General features: G+C 37.8%; 1 protein-coding gene across 2 annotated transcripts in view; it reads left to right on the top strand.

The window, feature by feature from the left end:
* PRKD1 (protein kinase D1) overlaps positions 1–23,176 on the top strand; it is a 394,696-nt gene that overhangs the window by 337,684 nt on the left and 33,836 nt on the right. For both annotated transcript variants that reach the window (XM_066277646.1, XM_066277644.1), the window contains 9 exons: positions 1,506–1,716; positions 1,865–1,942; positions 3,723–3,927; positions 6,327–6,450; positions 7,917–7,994; positions 9,492–9,771; positions 11,156–11,208; positions 13,263–13,335; positions 16,316–16,422. In XM_066277646.1, coding sequence (XP_066133743.1) covers positions 1,506–1,716; positions 1,865–1,942; positions 3,723–3,927; positions 6,327–6,450; positions 7,917–7,994; positions 9,492–9,771; positions 11,156–11,208; positions 13,263–13,335; positions 16,316–16,422 — 1,209 coding nt within the window. The remainder of the gene's footprint in view (positions 1–1,505; positions 1,717–1,864; positions 1,943–3,722; positions 3,928–6,326; positions 6,451–7,916; positions 7,995–9,491; positions 9,772–11,155; positions 11,209–13,262; positions 13,336–16,315; positions 16,423–23,176) is intronic.

Genomic DNA, 23,176 nt, shown 5'->3' with positions numbered 1-23,176 from the left:
TTATATGCATTAAAAAGTAATTTATCTTTTATTTTGATGATTTCAGAATACATTTATCCAATGATTCCCAAGTACATTTCCACGATGTCAAGAGATCAAGAGATACCATGAAATCTTCCAAAATCATGATTAATTTTAATTCATTGATTCTTTTTTTTTTTTTTTTTTGGAAAGCAGCACGAAGAGAGAGACAGGAACATCAGGCTGTCCTGTATGTGCCCCGACCAGGGAATTGATCCAACAACCTCCACACTCTAGGATGATAATCTAACCTAGCCATCCCACCGGGGCTTAATTTCTCTTTTTTTTTTCAGAGAGACAGAGAAGAAGGGAAAGAGGGGGGAGGGGAAGCGTTCGTTTGTTATTCCACTCAGTTGTGCATTGATTGATTGATTCTTGTGTGTGCCCTGACTGGGGATGGAACCTGCAACACTCTTAACCGACTGAGCTCATCAGCCAGGGCCAGTTCATTTAATTTTTAAAACATGCCTTGACTGATTCATTTCAAAATGAGAGACAGGAGCATATAGAGATATAATTATAACCAAAACACCAATATTTGTGTGTTTTGAATAGTTCACTAGTTGCTGTGTTTTCCAATTATAAAAATAGTATAAATTTAACCCTTTACTTTCATATGGTTGAGGAATCATTTTAAATCATACTTTTTTCCTCTGAGGGAATCCAAAAACATTGTAGGCGGCTTTTTTAATTTGTTTTGTTTTGTTTGTTTGTTTTAGGTGAGAAGCAGGCAGTTAGTGAGGCAGACTCCCACATGTGTACCCAGATTCACCGGGCAATCCCATCTGGGACTGATGCTGAAATCATCCCAGCTATCCTTAGTGCCTGAGGCTGATGTGCTCCAATTGAGCTATCCTCAGTGCCCAGGGGCTATGCTTCAAGGCACTGAGCCACTGGCTGTGGGAGGAGAAGAGGGAGAGAAGGGGGAGGTAGAATGGGGGAGAAGCAGATGGTCACTTCTTCTGTGTGTGCCCTGTTGGGAATTCCAGGCATTTTTCAGATGAAGTACTATGCAGAACAGACTGGGGAGATTTGTATTTATTTTCTACCTTCTGAACTGCTTGCATTTTCTAACCTTGTGCCTATAATACTTTAGAAAATGTCAGTGAAATAATATGTGCAGTTGAGTTAAGGACCATTGTTTTTGTTTTGTTTTTAACTTTATATTTCTGCCTTAAAGTTATAAAATGACTTTTTAGAAGCCAACATTTTTTGCAAGTTCTTCAGATCAAGGTCAAATATTCTGATCTCCACTCCTCTTCATTTCAAACTATCCAAACAAAATAACTCAAATAAGAAATAAAAGGGTTATAAATTATGTTCATCAATAGAAACATATATAGTTCTAGCTTTTATCGCTCATATTCTTAAGGATCAACCCACTCAATACAATAGTAAAACAAAATGTGATGTTAAAAAACATACATTTACTAATAAATACTCTCTTGCATTTTCTTGTTCTCCGTTGTTTTTCAAACATATAGCAAAAGTCACCATCAGAGTCATTCATTGGTCGTGAGAAGAGGTCGAATTCTCAGTCCTACATTGGACGACCTATTCAGCTCGACAAGATTTTGATGTCGAAAGTGAAAGTGCCTCACACGTTCGTCATCCACTCGTACACGCGGCCCACCGTGTGCCAGTACTGCAAGAAGCTGCTCAAGGGCCTCTTCAGGCAGGGCCTGCAGTGCAAAGGTGAGGCCACCTTGCTGCCGGCCCGACTTGGATGCTTGAATTAGTCCTCAACTATTTGAAATTACTATTTTTTTTTTTTTTGTTTTACAACCCTCTTGCTGAAGAATGCTTGGCTTTTTTTGTTTTCTTTTAACACCATTTTGATTAGATTGCAGATTCAACTGCCATAAACGTTGTGCAGCAAAAGTACCAAACAACTGTCTGGGCGAAGTGACCATTAATGGAGGTGCGTAAACCGTTGCAGCTGTGCGCGTCTTCTCTGGTAGAGACTGGGCCCACGGGGGCGGGGGGGGGGGGGGGTATCAGTTCTTGTTTTATGTTTTTTTTGGTTTTTTTCCGCTCAGACACTTGAGACTGAGCTAAAAGTAAGTTATGGCCTCTGTTTGTTCTACTTTCTGTAGAAAAGCAGCCATTCCAGCTCGTCAGGCATTAATAAAAACCAGAGATTTTCTCAGTTTCTCCATGGTGAACAGCTCGTACTGAAATCTTGGGTCCAGAATTTTTTCTCCAGTTCTCACTTTCCCTTTTTATTTATTAATTTTCTTAAGCAAGAGGAAGGGAGTGAGGAGGAAGAGAGAGAGAGAGAGAGGCAGAGGCAGACAGACATACATTAGTTTGTTGTTCCACTCATTCATGCCATTATTGGTTGCTTCCCGAGTGTGCACTGACCCAGGACCCACAACCTGAGCATTGGCATGTGGGATGACACTGTAATCAACTGCGCAACCCGGCCAGGGCCTCCAGTTCTCTTTTTAATATGCTTAGTCTAGTTTGTTTAGAAATGAAGAAAATGTTGGAATTACCTACAAGTTATAACTGTTACTCTCTTTTCCTCCATCCTCATACCAAGCACTGAGATAGAAGTTTACTTTTCTTACTGTTTGTCAAGGGAAGGAAGACTCATGGAGACTGGCTCATCAGGAAATAATCACCCTCTTCCTCCCACCACCCAGCTACTTTCATTATCTATGTGCTTGATAACCCAAACCTTTACTAATGAAAGGAATATTAACTCAGCTCACGTTCTACATTTAGAAGTTTTCCTTTAGGAAAATTCTACATAAGACTCTAGGAAAAATGTCATGTCTTAAATCCTTTCCTCTAGAACTTTCTTCTTTAGAAGAACGTACCCTAGTAGAAGAAGAGGTTTTTGCTCTGGAGAAGTCTGTATGACTTAACTGCCAAAATGGAAAGCTTGGCAGATTTTCCACTTTCTGTGGCATATGTTATTGACTTTGTTCAGGGCTGGGAAATGTCAATGAGCTCCTGATAACTTCAGCTAAGGGGAAATGGTACCTTTTTTCACGTTGTAGATTACTTTGACATTGCATTTCCCCAGACAGTCAGAAAAATCTGGCTAGCTGTGAATTTTCCAAGCTTGGCAGGATAAGGTCTCTGATCAATTGATTTTCTAATTTTTAAGTAAATACTCTATATCAGTAAGTAATTATAATTTACTGCATTACTATCAACTATATTGATAGTAATTTAGTATAACTCCAAATATCAAATATGTTAGGTATTTAAAAGATGCTTTTTCTGTGACCAAGCTAATGTGTTGGAATTCATGACTGAAAAAGTTACTGGACGAGCAAGCATCAGTGATGCTGAGGAGTGCAGGTGACACTTTCCCTTATTTCCCCACATACCCCTTTTCCCCGCCGGAGCTGGAACACTGAACTCTCCGTTTCCTCTTCACTGTGCCTGGTCTCCTTTGGCCTCCTACAGCTTTGCTTCTGCCCCACCCTGGGCTTTCTTCAAAGGCTCTCCATGACTTTTCATATTTTTAGGCTTAAAGGCAAGAAAACCAAGCATCTGCTTATAAAATTATATGTTGCTCCTCTCATAAATTCAAATACTTATGAACCAAAATTTAAAGAAGGAAGGATAAATTCTTCAAATAACTGCCTTTTTAGGGCTCCTGGTTAATTTGTTTTAGGATTGTTCTCTTAAGCCCTGACTCCAGGATTCAGGCGTATCTTTACGGGTGCAAAACAATTTTTTAGATTTGCTTAGCCCTGGGGCAGAGTCTGATGTGGTCATGGAAGAAGGGAGTGACGACAATGACAGTGAGAGGAACAGCGGGCTCATGGATGACATGGAGGAGGCCATGGTCCAGGACGCTGCAATGGTGATGGCCGAGTGCCAGAACGATGGTGGGGAAACGCAGGACCCAGACCCGGACCACGAGGACTCCAACAGAACCATCAGGTGAGGCTGCACTCACCACTTCTCACACTGAAACTCCATCTGGTACTTTTTTTTAAAGTTCTTTGATAGTCTAATCTACTAAAAGAGAAATTTTAAGTGTGTGCTTAATTTGTTTATGAATGAGCTGCTGAGCCTTTGGGGTTAGGCGGTCTGCATCCCCTTGGAGAAGTGTAGTTTGCACCCTTTCCTAGATATGCCTCATTCTTTGACCTTTTTTTTTTTTTTTTTGCACAGGAGAGAGTTTCATATTTGCCATTCACAAGTTGACTACTAAATTAATGTTTATTCAAAGCTCCTTATTTGGAAATAAAATTTTAGGAATGCACCTAAGTAGACACTTTTATAGCTACCCCCATTACAGATATCACACATGTCTACACCTTACTGTTCTTGACTTTATTTCGGAACAGTGTAAAATTTTACACTTGTGATCTAGTCATCTATACTTTTTAAATTGCTAGATGATCTCCACTTCTTATGTCTGGGGATGGTACACTACAGTCAAATTGGACTACTGCCTGTTTTGTAATAAAGTTTTATTGCAGGCGGTGACTCAGTGGATAGAGCATTGGACTGAGATGTGAGGACCCAGGTTCAAGACCCCAAGGTCGCCAGCTTGAGTGCGAGCTCATCTGGTTTGACCAAGGCTCACCAGCTGGAGCCCAAGGTCGCTGGCTCGAGCAAGGGGTTACTCGGTCTGCTGTAGCCCCCCCGTCAGGCAAATATGAGAAAGCAATCAATGAACAACTAAGGAACCATAACGAAGAATTGATGTTTCTCATCTCTTCCTGCCTGTCTGTCTCTATCTATCCCTCTCTCTGACTCTCTGTCTCTACCACACACACACACACCAAAAAAAGTTTTATTGGAACATGGTTATGCCCATTCATATCATCTGTGGCTACATTGCCACCACAATTGGCAGAGTTAAGTATTCTGCAAAGTCTAAAATATTTATTACTTGATCTTTTACAGAAAGGGTTTCCCATCCTCTGATTTATAAGTATATTCAAACTTTTGTTTCTATTTTACAAATGTTATATTCATTGACAAACTGAAATTGTTCATTGGAGTAAAGCAATACAATAATTAGATTTTTTCCATTGAATGGACTAAAGCATATTTCTAAGATACTGGAAAATATTAGTCTTATGGCCCAACTGTCTTGTAAGGTATACATTTCTTTCGTACCAAAGAGGGACCCAAGCAGATGAGCCTGTATATATGCATGTGCAGAGGAGGAGAGAAGAAGAGGAGGCAGAGACAGAAAGGAAAGAAAAAGAGATAAAGGATTGGCAGTAATTCCATGGGCAGTAGTTATTTAAAAAATAGTTTAGCCTGACCTGTGGTGGCGTAGTGGATAAAGCATTGACTTGGAATGCTGAGTTTGTTGGTTCAAAACCCTGGGCTTGCCCAGTCAAGGCACATACAACAAGCAATCAATGAACAACTAAAGTGAAGCAACTATGACTTGATATTTAGACTCTCCTCTCTCTGTAAAATCAATAAATAAAATTAAAAAAAAAAACAGTTTAAACAACAGATTTTAATTTTTATGAAATTATTAAGAGAGACTCATTCATGTGAAATGCTATTATCTATAAATGATTAATATTTTGCCTGTAATAAGCAAATAAGCTTTTATGTGTGATGCTGAATACTGTGGCCTCATTACACTAAGACAGTAATCTACCTGATATTTACCCAATAATTGAACACCATATCTGTCAACCTGAAGACTAAAATGCCTACTTATCCTGCCTTGGAATTTTTAAAGTGGACATACCAGTGCCTATCACTTTTCAGAGTAATCCAGATGTTGAACCATTGTACTCTGACAATATCTTTCACTAAAAATGGGATGTGGGGCCCTGGCCCGTTGGCTCAGCGGTAGAGCGTCGGCCTGGCATGCGGGGGACCCAGGTTTGATTCCCGGCCAGGGCACATAGGAGAAGCGCCCATTTGCTTCTCCACCCCCCCCCCCCCCCCCCCCCCCCCCCGTCCTCCTTCCTTTCTGTCTCTCTCTTCACCTCCCGCAGCCAAGGCTCCATTGGAACAAAGATGGCCCGGGCGCTGGGGATGGCTCCTTGGCTTCTGCCCCAGGCGCTAGAGTGGCTCTGGTCACGACAGAGCGACACCCCCCCCCCCCGGAGGGGCAGAGCATCGCCCCCTGGTGGGCAGAGCATCGCCCCTGGTGGGCGTGCCGGGTGGATCCCGGTCGGGCACATGCGGGAGTCTGTCTGACTGTCTCTCCCTGTTTCCAGCTTCAGAAGAAAAAAAAATGGGATGTGGGATTTTTTTTTTTAACTTTCACTTTGAAATAGCTGAAATAAGGTTTTATGCAGGAAAAGATCTCTTTCTAAAATAATTTCTTTCCTGATATATTTTGACTTTTGAAGTCCATCAACAAGCAACAACATCCCGCTCATGAGAGTCGTGCAGTCTGTCAAACATACGAAGCGGAAAAGCAGCACAGTGATGAAAGAGGGCTGGATGGTCCACTACACCAGCAAGGACACGCTGGTAAGAGCCGCAGCACACACTTTTCTCTGTGTTGTTAACTTCAGTGGTTGCTCATGCCCTGTGAAGACTGTGGATGTCTGAGTTCCAGGGCCAACCTCGCTGCTGGCATGGCATGGGGTCAGGTGGAGCATGTTAAGAGTCAGAGTGTCAGAGGTACTTGAGCAAACAACTGAGTAAGAAAAAAGTGTGGACAGCAATCTTGAGGAAATAAAATCATTTACCTCTGTTACTTCAGATGGTATTCAGATGACTTGAACGACTTCCAGACATTTTATAGCAGTCATGAAAACAATAATAATATGCTTTCAAAATGTTTCTTCTGTGATTCAGAATTTTTAAAAAATAATACTGCATTTTAAGGAGGAAATAAAAACAATAATAACTATTATATACTTTTAAAATCTGTAATTGTTCACTTAAAAGCTGACCTCTCCAGGAATACTACTTTATTAGATAAAAGGCAACACATTTTATTTTTTAATATAATCTGAGCTGTTCACTACATCAGATTTTCTTGATAGTTGGTAAATGAGGTTACACATGTGAATAAGAGAAAAATTTCATCCACATATTAAAATTAAATTATTTGACATTTAATGATAAACTTTTTTTCTCAGTTACTGGTAGTCTTTCCTCTCTCCATGTTTTATTAGATAAATAAACACCTATAACCTAATTATTTATAATCTCAACCTTCTGTGCAGGACAGAGGTTTACACAACTTAATGTAGGATTCAGCTGAACACCATATAGTTCTTTCCAGACATGGGATAAAATTTAAAGCATATTTTATGTACTTGACTGGTCTAAGACTAGTTGTAAGAGACAAAGAATAATGTTTGGGCTTTTTGGTGTAAAAAGATGAAAACACACACAACATATACCCTAAAATGAACAGGGACCTGATCACCAAATCATAGAAGTTTAGAGATCTATAGAGAGCTTAAGGGAAGGCAAAGTTATCTGATGCGTTTCCCTGACTTGAATGCCATGGAGGCAATCCTACCATCCAACAGAATGCTCTTCAGCTCTGCCGTAACATTCTCAATTCTTCCATCCATCATGGAAGCCAGAATATCTGGCTGGCTCAGCATGGCATTCCTTATGTTCTAAAATAATTAGAATGTGTAAACATTGTATCTCCTGTTAAACCTTTTTATTTTGTTACAGACTACAAATCCACCTTCAGCTCTTAAAGCAGTCAAATAAATTTTAAAAGGGTATTTTCTATTTACTATGCATGTACTAAATACCAGGCCTAGTGCTGGGTGCTAGTAATACATCATCTCCTTTATTACTCATAACTGATGTAGATGTGATACTTATTTGCTAGAGTCACCATATAAAACTATGAGTCCTTCATGCACTTTGCACCATCAAATTTTGTCCCCATTGGGAAAATGTGTTTATCAATATTAGGTATTTTTAAAGTTCTTAAAAGATCTTGAATCTAACTTCTGTTTCAGCGGAAACGGCACTATTGGAGATTGGATAGCAAGTGTATTACCCTCTTTCAAAATGACACAGGAAGCAGATACTACAAGGTAAGGAAGTGTGGCTCTTTCTGTGATTGGAATCTCATGCCTCCTGTGTATGTACATCCAACACACGTGGTTGTTTTTGTGTTTCCTCAAAGAGATATTCTTCTCTCTAACTTGCAATTTTGGAGGAGTCAGGTTGTGACCCCAGGATAGCCATCTGTTCATTTTGGATTTCCCTGGGGAGTGCTTCTGATCCAATGGGATGATGGTGGAGAGGGGGAAGCTAGCTGAGTATTTTAGCAGAGTTGTGTTATTTAAACAGAAAATGCAGGGTCACAGCAGGTTAGCTAAAAGTAAATTTCTGAAACCCACTAAATCCAGCTTTTCTTCTCCTTCTCCTCTTCCTTCTCCTTCTTTCCTTCCTTCCTTCCTTCCTTCCTTCCTTCCTTCCTTCCTTCCTTCCTTCCTTCCTTCCTCCCTCCCTCCCTCCCTCCCTCCCTCTCTCCCTCCTCCCTCTCTACCTTCCTCCCTCCCTCCTCCCTCCCTCTCTCCCTTACCCCTTCCTTCCTTCCTTCCTTCCTTCCTTCCTTCCTTCCTTCCTTCCTTCCTTCCTTCCTTCCTTCCTTCCTTCTTTCTTTCCTCTTTCCTTTGTATTTCTCCATAGTCTTGCAGCATCACTAGGAGTAGTTAAGAAACTATATGATTTCTCCCTGCATTGCCAATATTCATAAGGAGCACATTGCTCTAGAGAAAAGTTTGGCAGCAGTTTTTATTTCATTTTTCTACATGAAATAATACAGATGTAGCATAATGTATCACCCAGTAAAATATTGTTCCAAAAGAAGTTCAGAGTGAGACAGTTTATACTTGCCCCTTCAAACTGAATGAAGGCTCAGGCATAGTTGATGTGATTCTCCATGGCCACTTTACACAGCTCTAATGGAAAAAGGATACCTCATTAATTTTTATATTAAATAATATGTTTAAAAAGTTATTAAATCTTAGTCACTCTATGCCTTCTGGAAGACAATGTGGTGATTAATTTTTTCAATATTAAAATTATCTTAAAAGCCACTTTTAAAACCAGTCACTATGGTTTTCCTCATTAAAACCATTTATTTGGCTATATTGTTATATTAACACATATGAAGTCAAATTATATGAATCATTTCCAGTGCTTTAAAAAATAGTTGAATTTTAAAAACAGCCATGCATACCAAAATGTATTTCAAAAGTGTTGTAATTCCACCTCTCTGTTGTAAAAATTATCATTTTGATTCTAAGTCTTAGATTTGAGACAGGTTCAAATTCATTATTCTTACTGATACTTATTCTTGTCACATGAGCCTAGTGAATTTTTCTGGAAAAATGAGATGATTAGGTTTCCTCTAGCATAGGTATTTTTAAGTTTTGCTTAGTAATATTCTGTGTTTTATAAAACCATTTTACATAAATTATTACCATTCGTTATGTTATTTCTCACGTGTACCCAGCATGAATCTTATTTGAAAGTTTACATACTTTTGGTCAACTACATCTAGCACACTCTCTCTTTTACAGGAAATTCCGTTATCAGAAATTTTATCTCTGGAACCAGCAAAACCTTCAGCTTTAATTCCAAGTGGGGCCAACCCTCACTGTTTTGAGATCACTACAGCAAATGTTGTGTATTATGTGGGAGAGAATGTGGTCAATCCTTCCAGCCCCCCACCCAGCGGCAGCGTCCTCACCAGTGGCGTCGGTGCAGATGTGGCCAGGATGTGGGAGGTGGCGATCCAGCATGCCCTCATGCCCGTCATTCCCAAGGGCTTGTCAGTAGGTGCAGGAAACAACTCGCACAGTGAGTCTGCTCATCTTTTGTCTGTAGAGCAGGTGAAGAGAGCCTTCTGGGGGATGATTTTGTATATTTTTTTAACATTTAATGTACTAAGATATTTCATTCATTAAATTATCTAATTTTTATTTTATATTAAAATGTGAGCAAATTCATGTAAAATCTAGTATTAGGTAATGACTAATTGGTCATAAAAGAAGTATTCTTGAGCTTGACCTGGAATGCCCGTCTATATCCAAATCTGAGATGTTTCCTGAAAAGCCCCTAATACACCGCTGTGTGTACATGGTATACAGAGAATTTGGAAACTCTTAATAATTTTATCCCAGGAAGAAATCTGTGTGATTAGTAGAATGAGATAGATTTTTATGAAAATGGAACCAGGTCCAAATATTAAGGGTGAATTTTAGAAACTATTTGAGAGAACTATCTATATAAAAATGTAATTTTATTTATTTTTTTATTATTTTTTTATTTTTCTGAAGTTGGAAATGGGGAGGCAGTCATACAGACTCCCGCATGCGCCCGTCTGGGATCCACCCGGCATGCCCACCAGGGGGCGATGCTCTGCCCATCTGGGGCGTTGCTCTGTTGCAACCAGAGTCACTCTAGCACCTGAGGCAGATGCCATAGAGCCATCCTCAGCACCCAGGCCAACTTTGCTCCAATGGAGCCTTGGCTGCAGGAGGGGAAGAGAGAGACAGAGAGGAAGGAGAGGGGGAGGGGTGGAGAAGCAGATGGGCGCTTCTCCTGTGTGCCCTGGCGGGGAATCGGACCTGGGACTCATGCACGCTAGGCCAACTTTCTACCACTGAGCCAACTGGCCAGGGCTATAAAAATGTAATTTTAAATATAATAATGACTGTCAGGAATGAAGCCTGTGGGGAGGAACCTCCGTTTTTCACGTCACACTGTATTATCTGATCATGTATGACAACTTCTTAATTGATCTCTCTGACTACTGTGCATATCAATAGAAAATATGCACTGATTTTGGTGCTAAGCACATAGGTTCTCTAATTTAATGCCTATCCCTAGAACCACCCCAACAGGTGAGCATTCATGATGTGCCTATCTTCCAGGGGAGGAAATCAGGCCCTAGAGAGATTTAGTTGTCTCAGCTTGACCTACAGCTACAAAGTGGCAAGACAGTATTTGAACTCAAGTCTTTGTGACTCCGAATTCTAAACTGAAAGAAATTATTTTCAAAACAAAGTACTAAATAAATCTGTAGTAGTTAAAGGGGAGAAATAGTCTGATAGATATTTTTATAGAAAAATCTAATTGCTATGATTTAAAAATATCCCTGCAGTTTGATTAATAACTATGTGTTTACTGGTTATGCTGTTACCGCTTACTTCCTTTGTGTATTTTTAACTTGTATTTCCAGGAGATATTTCTGTGAGTATTTCAGTATCCAATTGCCAGATTCAAGAAAATGTGGTAAGTATGTATTTAGTTATATATATAAAACTTGGTGATGTGGTTTTTTATTGGAAAATAAGGGCATCAGAAAATATATTTTACTTACCTAACATTTTAATTTTTTTAGTGTTTTCTAGAGAATAAAATAGGGTCTGTTTGGATAGCTTTCTTCCATAAGATTTTAGAAACATTATATTATATGGATTCTTTTGGTGATTTATCTAGAATCTATTCTGTACTGTTGAGAATGATAGGAATTTATTCATCTGAAGCAATTATAAATCAGTGCCTGATTTTTCACACATTTGCCCATCTTGATACTAGATTTTTTAATGGATGATATTAACACAATACCAAATAAGGTAAAATAATTTTTTTGAGTTGCATGAATAGCTTAAACATGCCCTTATTCTCATTTCTTGATTGCTTCTGAGGAATGCTATCATGTGACAAGGAGGTGCAGATACACCATTTGTATGTATCAAGGAAATCTTAGAAAGCTGTGTCAGTTAGATTTTATGTGTCTACACTCTGCATTTTTGTCACCTGGGCCACATAATTTCGTCCTTTCAGCTCAATTTTTGAAAATTAAAGATCAGACATATTATAAAATAATTAACACTATGGGATATGTTTGCTTTATTTGTTATGCTTTGTCGCTATGGCAAATATTCCAAAAGTAATAAGGAAGGCCTTTCTCACCTCATTCTGTGAGTCAGGTCATTTGCTGTGTTTTATCTGCTATTCTATGACCAAAAGGAGAGTTTACAGCCTTAGTTACATCTCAGTGTATTTTTTAAAGAATAAACTCCATGGAACTGCTTATCACTAGAATGTATAGCTTTGTAACCTTTGCTAAATTGGCATAAAGTAAATAGAAAACCAAAGATTAGAGAGAATTGGGAAACCTCCATAGTGAAGATTTGATGAATTTTTGTACTCTCTATCACAAGACAGCTTTGTAAAGGTCTGTAGGTTCCTATTGCTATGGTTAGCCAGAGAAGACTTTGGGAAATATAGGTTAACTTAAAAGACATTAGGAAATTCTAGATAGCTGTGGAATTGTTTTACCCTGTTTGGCCAAGGTTGTCCGTTAAAAATTCCGGGAGGGCCATTAAGCTATCAGAAAAAGATGGAGTAGCTTGGAATCAGAATGCCGGAGTCGTATTCATTCACTTGCTTGTCTTCAGACAACCTTCAATTCACTCTGAGTGGATCGCAGGACAGAGACAATTTGTAGTTGTTTTTGAGGGGGAAGGACAGAAGAAAAGGATAGGCCTCAATAGGATATGAGGAGGTTGGGATTTCATGTTAAAGGGCTTCTTTTTGAAAGAACAAAGAGCATTAGTGGAGGATAGGCAGAAAATTCTGTTGGATGCTGTAAGGGGAGTATATAAAGTGGCAAAGTATTGCATCATGCTTTCATTAGTATGGTCATCAAATTATAGACTGAAACATAAATTAAAACATAATGCTTCATTTAGTAATTATTATTTCAAAGAGGAAAAGAGTAGACATTTGGAACTTGCTACCGCTAGGAGCGTCAAAAATGGAAGACTTTGGTTACTGCGCAGATGAGAGTTTCATAGTGGGTTGTCATCCTTCCATAGTGCCTGCATCTCACTTACAGGGATTCAGCCCCCTTCCTTCAGTTTAGATTCAGCTGGGTGTGCATGATTGACAAGGAAGCAACCTCACCATTCTAGCCATAAGGAATGGAATGGTTGGGATCTGGACTCACACAGATTTATGATGATTTAACCCATATTTCTAAATAGCCATCTCAGTAAACAAATCCTTTTTTGCATATTGACCACAAATGACATTGTAGAGTCTTAATATCTTATTTCGTTGGACATTTCTCTGTTTAAGAGCAAAATGTGTTTCAAAACATTACAATATTCCATTAAGAGTGTACTTTGAATATTGTGATCGTATTGCAGATTTCACCTAGCATTTGCAATTTGTCTAAAATATTTAGTAGTTGTTGTGATAACCTTAGTATGTAATTTATTAGGACTAATGTTTTGTTCCACTTAATGTTTGTTTTTACTGGACTTGTACTCCTACAGGACATCAGCACAGTATATCAGATTTTTCCTGATGAAGTACTGGGTTCTGGGCAATTTGGAATTGTTTATGGAGGTAGGTTAGTTCACTATGTGTTTTTATTAATTTAAACTTTTAGCTACTTCTGTTTGTTAAAGTAATATCTCCAAGAAAAATAAAAAGAACAAGAGCTGTGTGTATATATGCTTTTATGTATGTAAGTCTCTCTGTGTTTTACATTTTTATAAATTTCTAATGAATTTTCAAATTCACTAGTTGGAAAATTGGTACATTTGTTTTTTGAAACATAAGGTTTTCTACTCCTGAAAAACTTCTTTTGCTTAAATATGGACAAACTCGATACACAATACTGATTAAATATTTTATTTAGACCAAACAGTGAGAAACCAGGAAGTTGTAATTCATAAAAAATTACTTTCATTTCCTTTTAACGTATTTTATCAGAACTCCATAGAAATTTAATTATGTAACTAGACACAGAAAATCTTTTAATTCTAATACTTTTAACAATATACGTATTTCATTAAGATTTGCGTTTTTTAATTTTTAAAAATGAAATACTAATTATTTTTATCTTTTTTCTTATTGTCAAGCTCATTTGGTGAATTTATTGTTTTCCCCAGTGCTGTTTTAGATTCTAGCCAATTCTATTATTTTTTCAAGTCTTTACAAAACACATAATATTTGTTTTACCTGTCTATAAAAGGCTATCATAGGCCCTGGTTGGTGGCTCAGTGGTAGAGCGTCGGCCTGGCGTGCAGGAGTCCCGGGTTCGATTCTCGGCTAGGGCACACAGGAGAAGTGCCCATCTGCTTCTCCACCCCTCCCCCTCTCCTTCCTCTCTGTCTCTCTCTTCCCCTCCCGTAGCTGAGGCTCCATTGGAGCAAAAGTTGGCCCTGGCACTGAGGATGGCTCTGTGGCCTCTGCGTCAGGCGCTAGAATGGCTCTGGTTGCAGCAGAGCAGCGCCCCAGATGGGCAGAACATCGCCCCCTGGTGGGCATGCCGGGTAGATCCCGGTTGGGAGCATGCAGGAGTCTGTCTGACTGCCTCCCCATTTCCAGCTTCAGAAAAATACAAAAAAAAAAAAAAAAAAAAGCCATAATAACATTTAATTCCTTAGTATAATCAGTAACAAATTATTTTTTCTGTGAGATGGGGGTGCTCTGAAATAATCCCAATGTCCTACTCAGTATTATTAATATTAAGTTCACTTTTTTAGTCAAATATTGATCAAGTTCTACCTATTTTACAAAGGACTTTTGAGTCTTATAAAAAACTCAAATGCTTTTCTTTTTAATTTTTTTTTAAATTTTTTATTTTATTCATTTTAGAGAGGAGAGAGAGAGGGAGAGAGAGAGAGAGAGTCAGGGAGAGAGAGAGACAGAGAGAGAGAGAGAGAGAGAGAGAGAGACAGGGGGGAGAAGCTGGAAGCATCAACTCCCATATGTGCCTTAACCAGGCAAGCCCAGGGTTTTGAACCGGAGACCTCAGCATTTCCAGGTTGACGCTTTATCCACTGCGCCACCACAGGTCAGGCCTCAAATGCTTTTTTTTGATGGCAAATCTATCAATGACTCAGCAACCCTTGTATTCTTTGTTAATATATAACATTTAATAGGGGAGATCACATACATCACAGAGCATTGCTCTGCAGTATAATCATCACATGCAAAATAAATCATGATATGTAGAACCTGGTAAATATCCATTGCTGCACATAATGTGGGGGTGAGGCAGGCGTGGCAGGTGAGTTTAGAGAGACCAGCAGGTACCTGATAATTTATAACATCCAACATCGAAGGGGCATACTTAGGAGGAGGCCTCCACAAGGAAGACTGCAAAGTCAAGACTAGACACATAGCAGATGAAGTAGATGACATCAGAGTCTCAGAAGAGAGGTCAAGGACTATAGTGCCGGAAGAATAAAGACAAAAGCTGTGACCTTGAAGAGAGTAGTTGCAGAAAAGTGGCTAAGTTGGAATAAAAAATTGCAGTGATTCCAAGAGTAAGGAATGATGCTAAAGAAGCAGACAACATGATGAGACAATGTGACAGTGAAAGGAAGCTGTCTCTAATGTAGTCAGAAAGAATAGCAAGAGTGAGATTTAGGGGGAAGGAGCACTAGATTTATAACAAATGTTGAAATAATGGAATTTCAAGGTAGTTTGTATGTGACAAAAAATTTGAGTTATTGGGCCCATTTTCAGTTTCTTTTTCATTTTTAGATTCAGTTAACATGACCATATTTAATACTTACTACTATATAGTAGCATCGAAGTTAAGAGTTTAAGGATGCTGTAGAGACTCCCTCAGAGATATGTTGATAATTAAATGGAACAGAATGTATACAAATGGCCTATCTTGTCTTAATGATAATGACAGTGATGGTGATAACTAACATTTTGAACTGTGTATAGTTATCTGGACTCTGTGTGTACTTTACATATTTTATTTCATCTGATTCTCCATCATTTGAGTTCTAAAACTCAAGTCTTACGTGATTTGCTTAAGATCATAAAGATAGTAAGTGACAGAGACAAGACTTATTTTTTGCATTATAACACATATTAGTTTATCAGGAATTTAAAATTATACTTTCTTATCAGGAATTTGACATTTTTAAGGAGAGCATTGTGCTGGTGGTATGAGTATTTTTTATATTAAGTAGATCTATATCCTGTTTCTAAAACATATGTTTTTGTGAAAACTATCAGCTTTTTGATATATATAGCTTTATTGTTCCAGTTCTTTTGTGTTTTAAAGTATGGCTAATTTCATCGTATATAATAGGATTTAGAATAATGAAGACAGGAAATTAAATCTTTTTAGATCAGATGAGATAGGGCACATTCAGGGAAGTATGACTGTAAACAAGAAATAAAATCTTTATGGATACAAGTCAGTACGCATCAGAAATGTTAATGTATTTGGAGAAACATTTTCTATATGTTTCTCCAAATAAATTTCTATAGGCATTTCTGTAAATTCTGGAGTTCTTTAATATAGATGATATTTAATAATATTATGCTAATGTGTCCCTTTTTTATTTTAAAGGAAAACATCGTAAAACAGGAAGAGATGTCGCTATTAAAATCATTGACAAATTAAGATTTCCAACAAAACAAGAAAGCCAGCTTCGTAATGAGGTTGCAATTCTACAGGTACTCATTTTTTTATTTTATGTTTTAATATGTTATTAATATTTATTAAATGAGTAGTATTTCAGCATTTGCTCCTAGTGGACAGGCTAAGACCATTTTATTTTACATTATAAATGACCTTGCCTTCATAAACATTTCTTCTGTATGCTGTGATAATTATATGAATGAAGTATGTAACTGTCAGCCTATCTGGTAAATGAATAATACATGTCTGAGAATCACATCAACTTGATTTTATTAATGTCTTCTTTGTCTCGAACTGGAAACCTTTCAGTTAATATTAAGCATGTTACTTAACTCTTGTCATTAGTAACAGTCCCTTTTTTAAAGCCAGAATTTGTTAATAAAAGGTATTAGGTGATATATATATTTTTAATCATTAAAATGTTCTCTATAGCACAAAAGGAAACTGAGCAATTGTTAGCTAAACATGGTCAAAATAGCTATCCACTCTAGAAAATTTAGGCTGTTGATAAATGCCCATTTTTATATAACTGCCATAACTCTCTACTTGTCAAGCATGCTGATCATAATTTCTAATTCATAGTTTTATTGAATAGTTCTCATTTGTACATTGCTAACGAAATGAAACGCTGTATTTCTTTGTTTCATATTGTTTCATATAACAGCCATTTATTGAGTTTCATTCAATTCAAAGTTGGAAAAGATATGATCTCTACCATAAAGGAGCTCACGTATATACAGAAAACTAGAAATAATAACAGATTTTTGTGGGATTCAGAATTTCTAAAGATGGTAGTTTTGTGCTTTTTAACAACTAATGTAACACAGAGGACGTACGTCATTCTCCGTTTTTGTGGGGAAGATAACCACAGCTTTGAAGATGCCGTTCACAGATTCATAGCTCAGTGATTTCTAATCAGTTACCAAAAAAGATTTTTTTTTTATTCTTAACTTGGCAACATTGAGCTGCAGATGACATCTGAAACTTAGTAAATGGCATCTTCCGAGACCTGGCCCTTGCTCTTGCAGTCTCCATTCCCACATGGTGTCCCGAAGACAGATTCCTCTGCAGCATGCCAGCCTCCAGAGCTGGCATATCATATGGAGATACTTGTCCTTCCTTCCTTACAGGACATAAGAGGACTTTCATGGTTCACATGGCCATGTCTTACATTTCATTGCAATTGCAGAAGACTGACTAGATGTTGAAGGTTTGATTTTTCTGTCTGATGCCTTTTCATTGGATTTCCTGAACCTATCAACCCAGGCTACTGCCTCTATAGTGAGGTAGAGAAATAAAATACACTTGCATAAACTGCCTCCCATCTCCTCCTCTAAAAGAATAGATGCAGTCAACAACTTAGATGCGACTCAGATATTTGGCACAATTTTTATTATAACATGGTTTTCTAAAAAGAGGTTAGGTTAAGTCAAATTATGCCCCTTGAGCATATGAAGAGATCAAACACCTCTTGTATTATGGCCTGAACTCTCCAAATCTCATCAGTTAACACATTCCCTGTCTCCCCAACCATTCTTTGCTTCATTCATCTAACTCATACTGATTGAATACATATCATAGGCTAAGCACTGTTCTGCATCCGGTGGATATAGGGGGACAAAGAAACCCAGGTCTTCGATCTCCTGGGTCTTAAACTTATATCATACACCTATACCTTTTTTCTGCTACATATTTATGTGTTGAATTTTCTATCATGTAACCTGTACAGTGAATCTTATTAAGGCTTGGCTTAATTATATGCAGTAACAGGTTCAGGAGTTCATACTTTACCATAAAGTTGACAATTATTTCAAAATTTGTTCACCAAAAATAGGAAACTCGTCATGTCCCTCAGCTGAAACAAATGAAAAAAATGCTTGAACCCTTTACCACTGTCAGATATATCAGCCTCTCAGGAAAGATTGTAATTCAGTATCCAGAGACAGGAAGTTCAAGTTCACCTCCTTTGGGTTTGCTCAAATATCACCAACTGTGTAAGCATCATTCTCACAACTTATCAACTTATTTAAAACTACAGTCCACTCAAACATCCTCCCCACCTCTACCGCTGTATGCCTTTTACTCTGGTCTGTGTTTTGTTTTTCCGTAACACTTACCACCTTCTAGCCTGTTACAGATTTTTGTGTGTGTGTGGGTGGGTTCCCTCCGCAGCGCAGGACCTTCCAGCTAGAACACAGAATATACCCATCAGGAGAGCAGATATCATTGTTTTATTTACTGATATATCCTGAACACCTGGCACATGTTGGGTGTTTATCACATATTTGTTGAATGAATATTTGTTGAATTAAAATTGTACAGAAACACCATCATGTCGCATAGGATGACGCACGTTGTGGCCAGCCTGGTAGCAAAAGTCTAGACTGTGTTCCTATTAATGATTAAGTGGTTGGTTAGTTAAGAAGGATTGTGTGTGATTTATTTTTTGAAAGTGCTCATTGCCCCATTTTGTATTTCTTATCAAAATAAAAAGCTTACCTTTTTAACCTAAAAATTCGGAGTGTGATGGGGATAGGGTTTGGGGATTGGAATTCTGATTGACTGACTGATGTGTTCAGAAAAAGCACCATCACATCATTGAAGTCAGTTGAATGGTGGGGAAGGTTTCTGTCCCTCTGGATATAAATGTGATACCCAGAAGCATTTAGTATCTTCTGCCTTGTGGTTCATAGCTTATGAAAGTTGTTGTCCTAGTTTATGGTTATACCCAGAGTCTAACAACTTCTGTCAGGTTCCCTTCCTCCTTCTGATTCTCCATAAGGGAATTGTGTGGGTTGAAGCAGCTGATCTTGAAAGTCCTCTTCACACAGTCTTCTGGTCAAATTTATATTTGTTTCTATGTTTGTAAAAAAGTACCCTAGCTTATACAAGACTTCCAAGTTATAGAATGTGCAAAAAAGTAGAATTGTTTCTTGTTTTATTTTTTTCCATTTCATCTTCTGTATATAACATAGGGGAGGGCTTTCCAAAGTCTGATTCAGTCATATAAACTAAACTCTTTACATGTTTTTCAACAGTTGAAAATTTGAGGCAAGCGTGAATCTTATAGCTTAGCTGTCCCTTATTTATATCATGTAGAATGGCTATTTTCATTATCTGTAAATAATAATTATTATTATGTTTCAGAAGGATGTTAGTTAACATAGGTGTTAAAATTATTTCTTAAAATTTGCGAGAGATCCTATATTGTTATTTTAAATTTTGTAATGATTAAAAATACATGGCATTTTGAAACTATTATTTTTTATTCATGTCAACAAAATCAGAAAAAGATCGTTGTTTTATTATTGTTAGGGATATTGCCAAAAATTGACCTTTATGAGATGCAAGTATATTATAGAAAAATTAGAAATTTAAAATCTAACTTGGCCCTAGCCAGTTGGCTCAGTAGTAGAATGTCGGCCCAGCATGTGGATGTCCTGGGTTCAATTCCCAGTCAGTGCACAAAGGAGATGCACCCATCTGCTTCTCCACCCATCCCCCTCTTGCTTCTCTCTCTCTCTCTCTCTCTCTCTCTCTCTCTCTCTGTTTCTCTTGCCCTCCTACAGCCATGGCTCGATTGAAGTGAGTTTGCCTCCACCAACTTGCTGAGGAGCTGAGGATAGCAACATTGCCTCCACCTCAAGTGCTAAGAAGAGCTTGGTTGCTTAGCAACACAGCATCACACCCTAGTGAGCTTGCCGGGTAGATCCCAGTCAAGGAGCATGCGGGAGTCTGTCTCTGCCTTCCCTCCTCTAACTGAATAAAAAAAATTTTTTTTAAAATATCTAACCTGACATGTGGTAGTGCAGTAGATAAAGCATTGACCTGGAATGCCAAGGTTGCTGGTGCAAATCCTGGGCTTGCCTGGTTAAGACACATATGCGAGTTGATGCTTCCTGATCCTCCACCCCTCCCTTCTCTCTCTCTCTCTCTTCTCTCTAAAATGAATAAATAAAAGTCTTAAAACAATCTAATGCAAGTAATATTGGAATGATATATTTAACATAATTTATCAACAGAGGTTTTTGATCAACATTAATTTTTTCTAATATAATATCACAATGTATAAAAAGTGTTAGGACAATACTTATGAATATAATTTTAATGGGTTTACTTTAGTCTTTTTTCTTTTTCTAAATTAACAACTTTTATTTATCTAGATAAGGAACTATACCAGAGCTTCTGTTTATGATACAATGTATTGAAAGCATTTTAGAATTATAAAAGTACTGAACATAGAATAAAGAATATAGAAAAATATACATGAGAATTTTACAGGCCATAAATTAAATATAACCCCTTGCACTTATCTCATAAAATTACCCTCATCTTTCTGGTTTCTTTATTATGAGACATTTCTCATTTCATTCAAGCCCTTTCTTAACCAAAAATCAAAGCAACAGTGACAACAAAGAGCTGTCTTGATTTCTCTGGCTGCCTTCACAGCTGCAGTCCCTTCTGTACTGCCGCACTTAGGACGGGTGCTCTCCTCTGCTTTCTTTCTTTTTTTATTTTTTTTTTTATTTAGAAAATTAAATTTAACAGGGTGACATTGATCAGTAAGAGTACATAGATTTCTATAGCATTGGAACTGTTGATTATGTGTATACCCATCACCCAAAGTCAAATCATTTTCTATCACCTTATATTTGTCCCTCTTTACACCCTTCCCCCACATGCCCTCCCTTCCATCCTCCTCCCCCTGGTCACAAGTCTCAGTTTTATAGCTCACCTATGTGGAATCGTACTCTGCTTTCCGTTCTTGTTCCATAGATTAGCCATACACCTCTACCCATTGACTAATCTCGGCCCAGCAGGTGTGGATTCTTTGCTCTTTTTCCAGTCTCACTCCTCACTTCACCCCTGCACTTAACAAGTCCTTCCTATTTTCTTTCCCTTCCAGCTCCCCAAGCTGCTTCTGGAACTTCTCCTTTCATTCATCTAAATGACCTCTGCTAGTTTGGAACTCATTGCAGAGTGAGGTCATCACTTTAAAAGAGAATCATCCCGGCCCTGGCCGGTTGGCTCAGTGGTAGAGCCTCGGTCTGGTGTGCAGAAGTCCTGGGTTTGATTCCCGGCCAGGGCACACAGGAGAAGCACCCATCTGCTTCTCCACCCCTCCCCCTCTCCTTCCTCTCTGTCTCTTCCCCTCCCGCAGCTGAGGCTCCATTGGAGCAAAGATGGCCCAGGCGCTGGGGATGGCTCCTTGGCCTCTGCCCCAGGCGCTAGAGTGGCTCTGGTCGCGACAGAGCGACGCCCCGAGGGGCAGAGCATCGCCCCCTGGTGGGCAGAGCTCTCCCCGTGGTGGGCGTGTCGGGTGGATCCCGGTCCAGCGCATGCGGGAGTCTGTCTGACTGTCTCTCCCCGTTTCCAGCTTCAGAAAAATACAAAAAAAAAAAAAAAGAGAGTCATCTGTCATCTTTCGCAGGTCATTCTTGAGCTCTGATTTTCATTGATACTACAGTTTCATGTTTCTGTCCTTACCTTAGGACACCTCCGCTTTGCTCTGCCGCTGTTAATTCAAACCAACCAGCCTAAAACCAAATACTTAATCCTAATGTCTTTCCCAGCAGGATACTCGCTCCCTAATTTTGTCTTATTTTGCTATCATTCTTCCATGTTCTTATCCAAGAATCCTTTTTCTTCAGTTAAGGAAAATATTAAGTCATTCATTAGAATCTGTGAAGCACTTCCTTTCTTCATACAAGGTAATTTATAGGGCATCTGGGCCATATAAAAATGAATGAAATCTTTAAGATGTTTATCATCTATTTGGACAGTCAGTTGCACGTAGCTATAAACCAGGATAGCCTGGAAGAAGTCAGGGATTATGACAGAGGCCAGGAAACTGGAATCCGGAGAGGAGTTCCAAGAGAAATAGAACTTTGATGGAATCTTGAGTTTGATAAGAAGTAGTGGAAGGGGCCATTAAGCTGAGGGGTGACCTCAGCAAGATAAATATTCTGTGAAAAATGAGTAGAAAATTAAACATTATTTTAGAAAAATGATCTTCAAATATTTTTCATCATTAAAACAGTTCTAAAAACTTTTGTACCTGCATGTGTTTGTTTACGTTGATAGCTAAAACAATTTTGTCAGAAGTTTAAAGAGTCTTAATTTTGTAGTGTATTGGAAATACTGGTATTTGAAAATAAAGCTGTTATAACACTCCTTTAGATGCATTAGAATTTAAATATCATAGACATTTGAAATTCTTTATCAATCTTTTAGAAATACATGAATAACCTCTTTTTTAACAATAGTATATTTTACAACTTTTTTGTTTTCTGTGAATATAATATCCTAATATAATATGTTTTTATATTTTTGTACTTGAAAGTCTTTTATTGGTACTCTTCATAATTATTCACAATAAAAATAAGTACTATTTTTAATTTTTATTATATTTTTAATATTTAAAGCATTCTGGATTAAGCTATCATTACAATTATTATTGGTAAAAGCTGTATCAAGCAAGATAAATATTCTATAAATTTTGTTCTTTGCTTGTTTAGCATAAAAAATAAAATGTTGCTAAAAATGGATTATTTAATGAGAATGATTATTAATTTAGTTGATAGTTTAGTGGGTGGGTATTACTTATTCTTTGCATTATACAGAGTTCAGCAACAATTTTCATTTTTTAAAATGTAAAAGCCAAGTTTTAAGCCAAAAAAAATGATTTATCTTTAGAAATTTATTTTAATCTTCTGTTAATAAATTCATTAAATTCTGCTCTTATTGTGTTGAAAGCATGAATTAGAAACTGAGTTGGAAAATAATTAT

Source organism: Saccopteryx bilineata, chromosome 4 (assembly GCF_036850765.1).
Source record: "Saccopteryx bilineata isolate mSacBil1 chromosome 4, mSacBil1_pri_phased_curated, whole genome shotgun sequence".
Taxonomy (NCBI): domain Eukaryota; kingdom Metazoa; phylum Chordata; class Mammalia; order Chiroptera; family Emballonuridae; genus Saccopteryx; species Saccopteryx bilineata.
The sequence above is the reverse complement of the archived record's forward strand: the minus strand, read 5'-3'. Positions and strand labels throughout refer to the sequence as shown.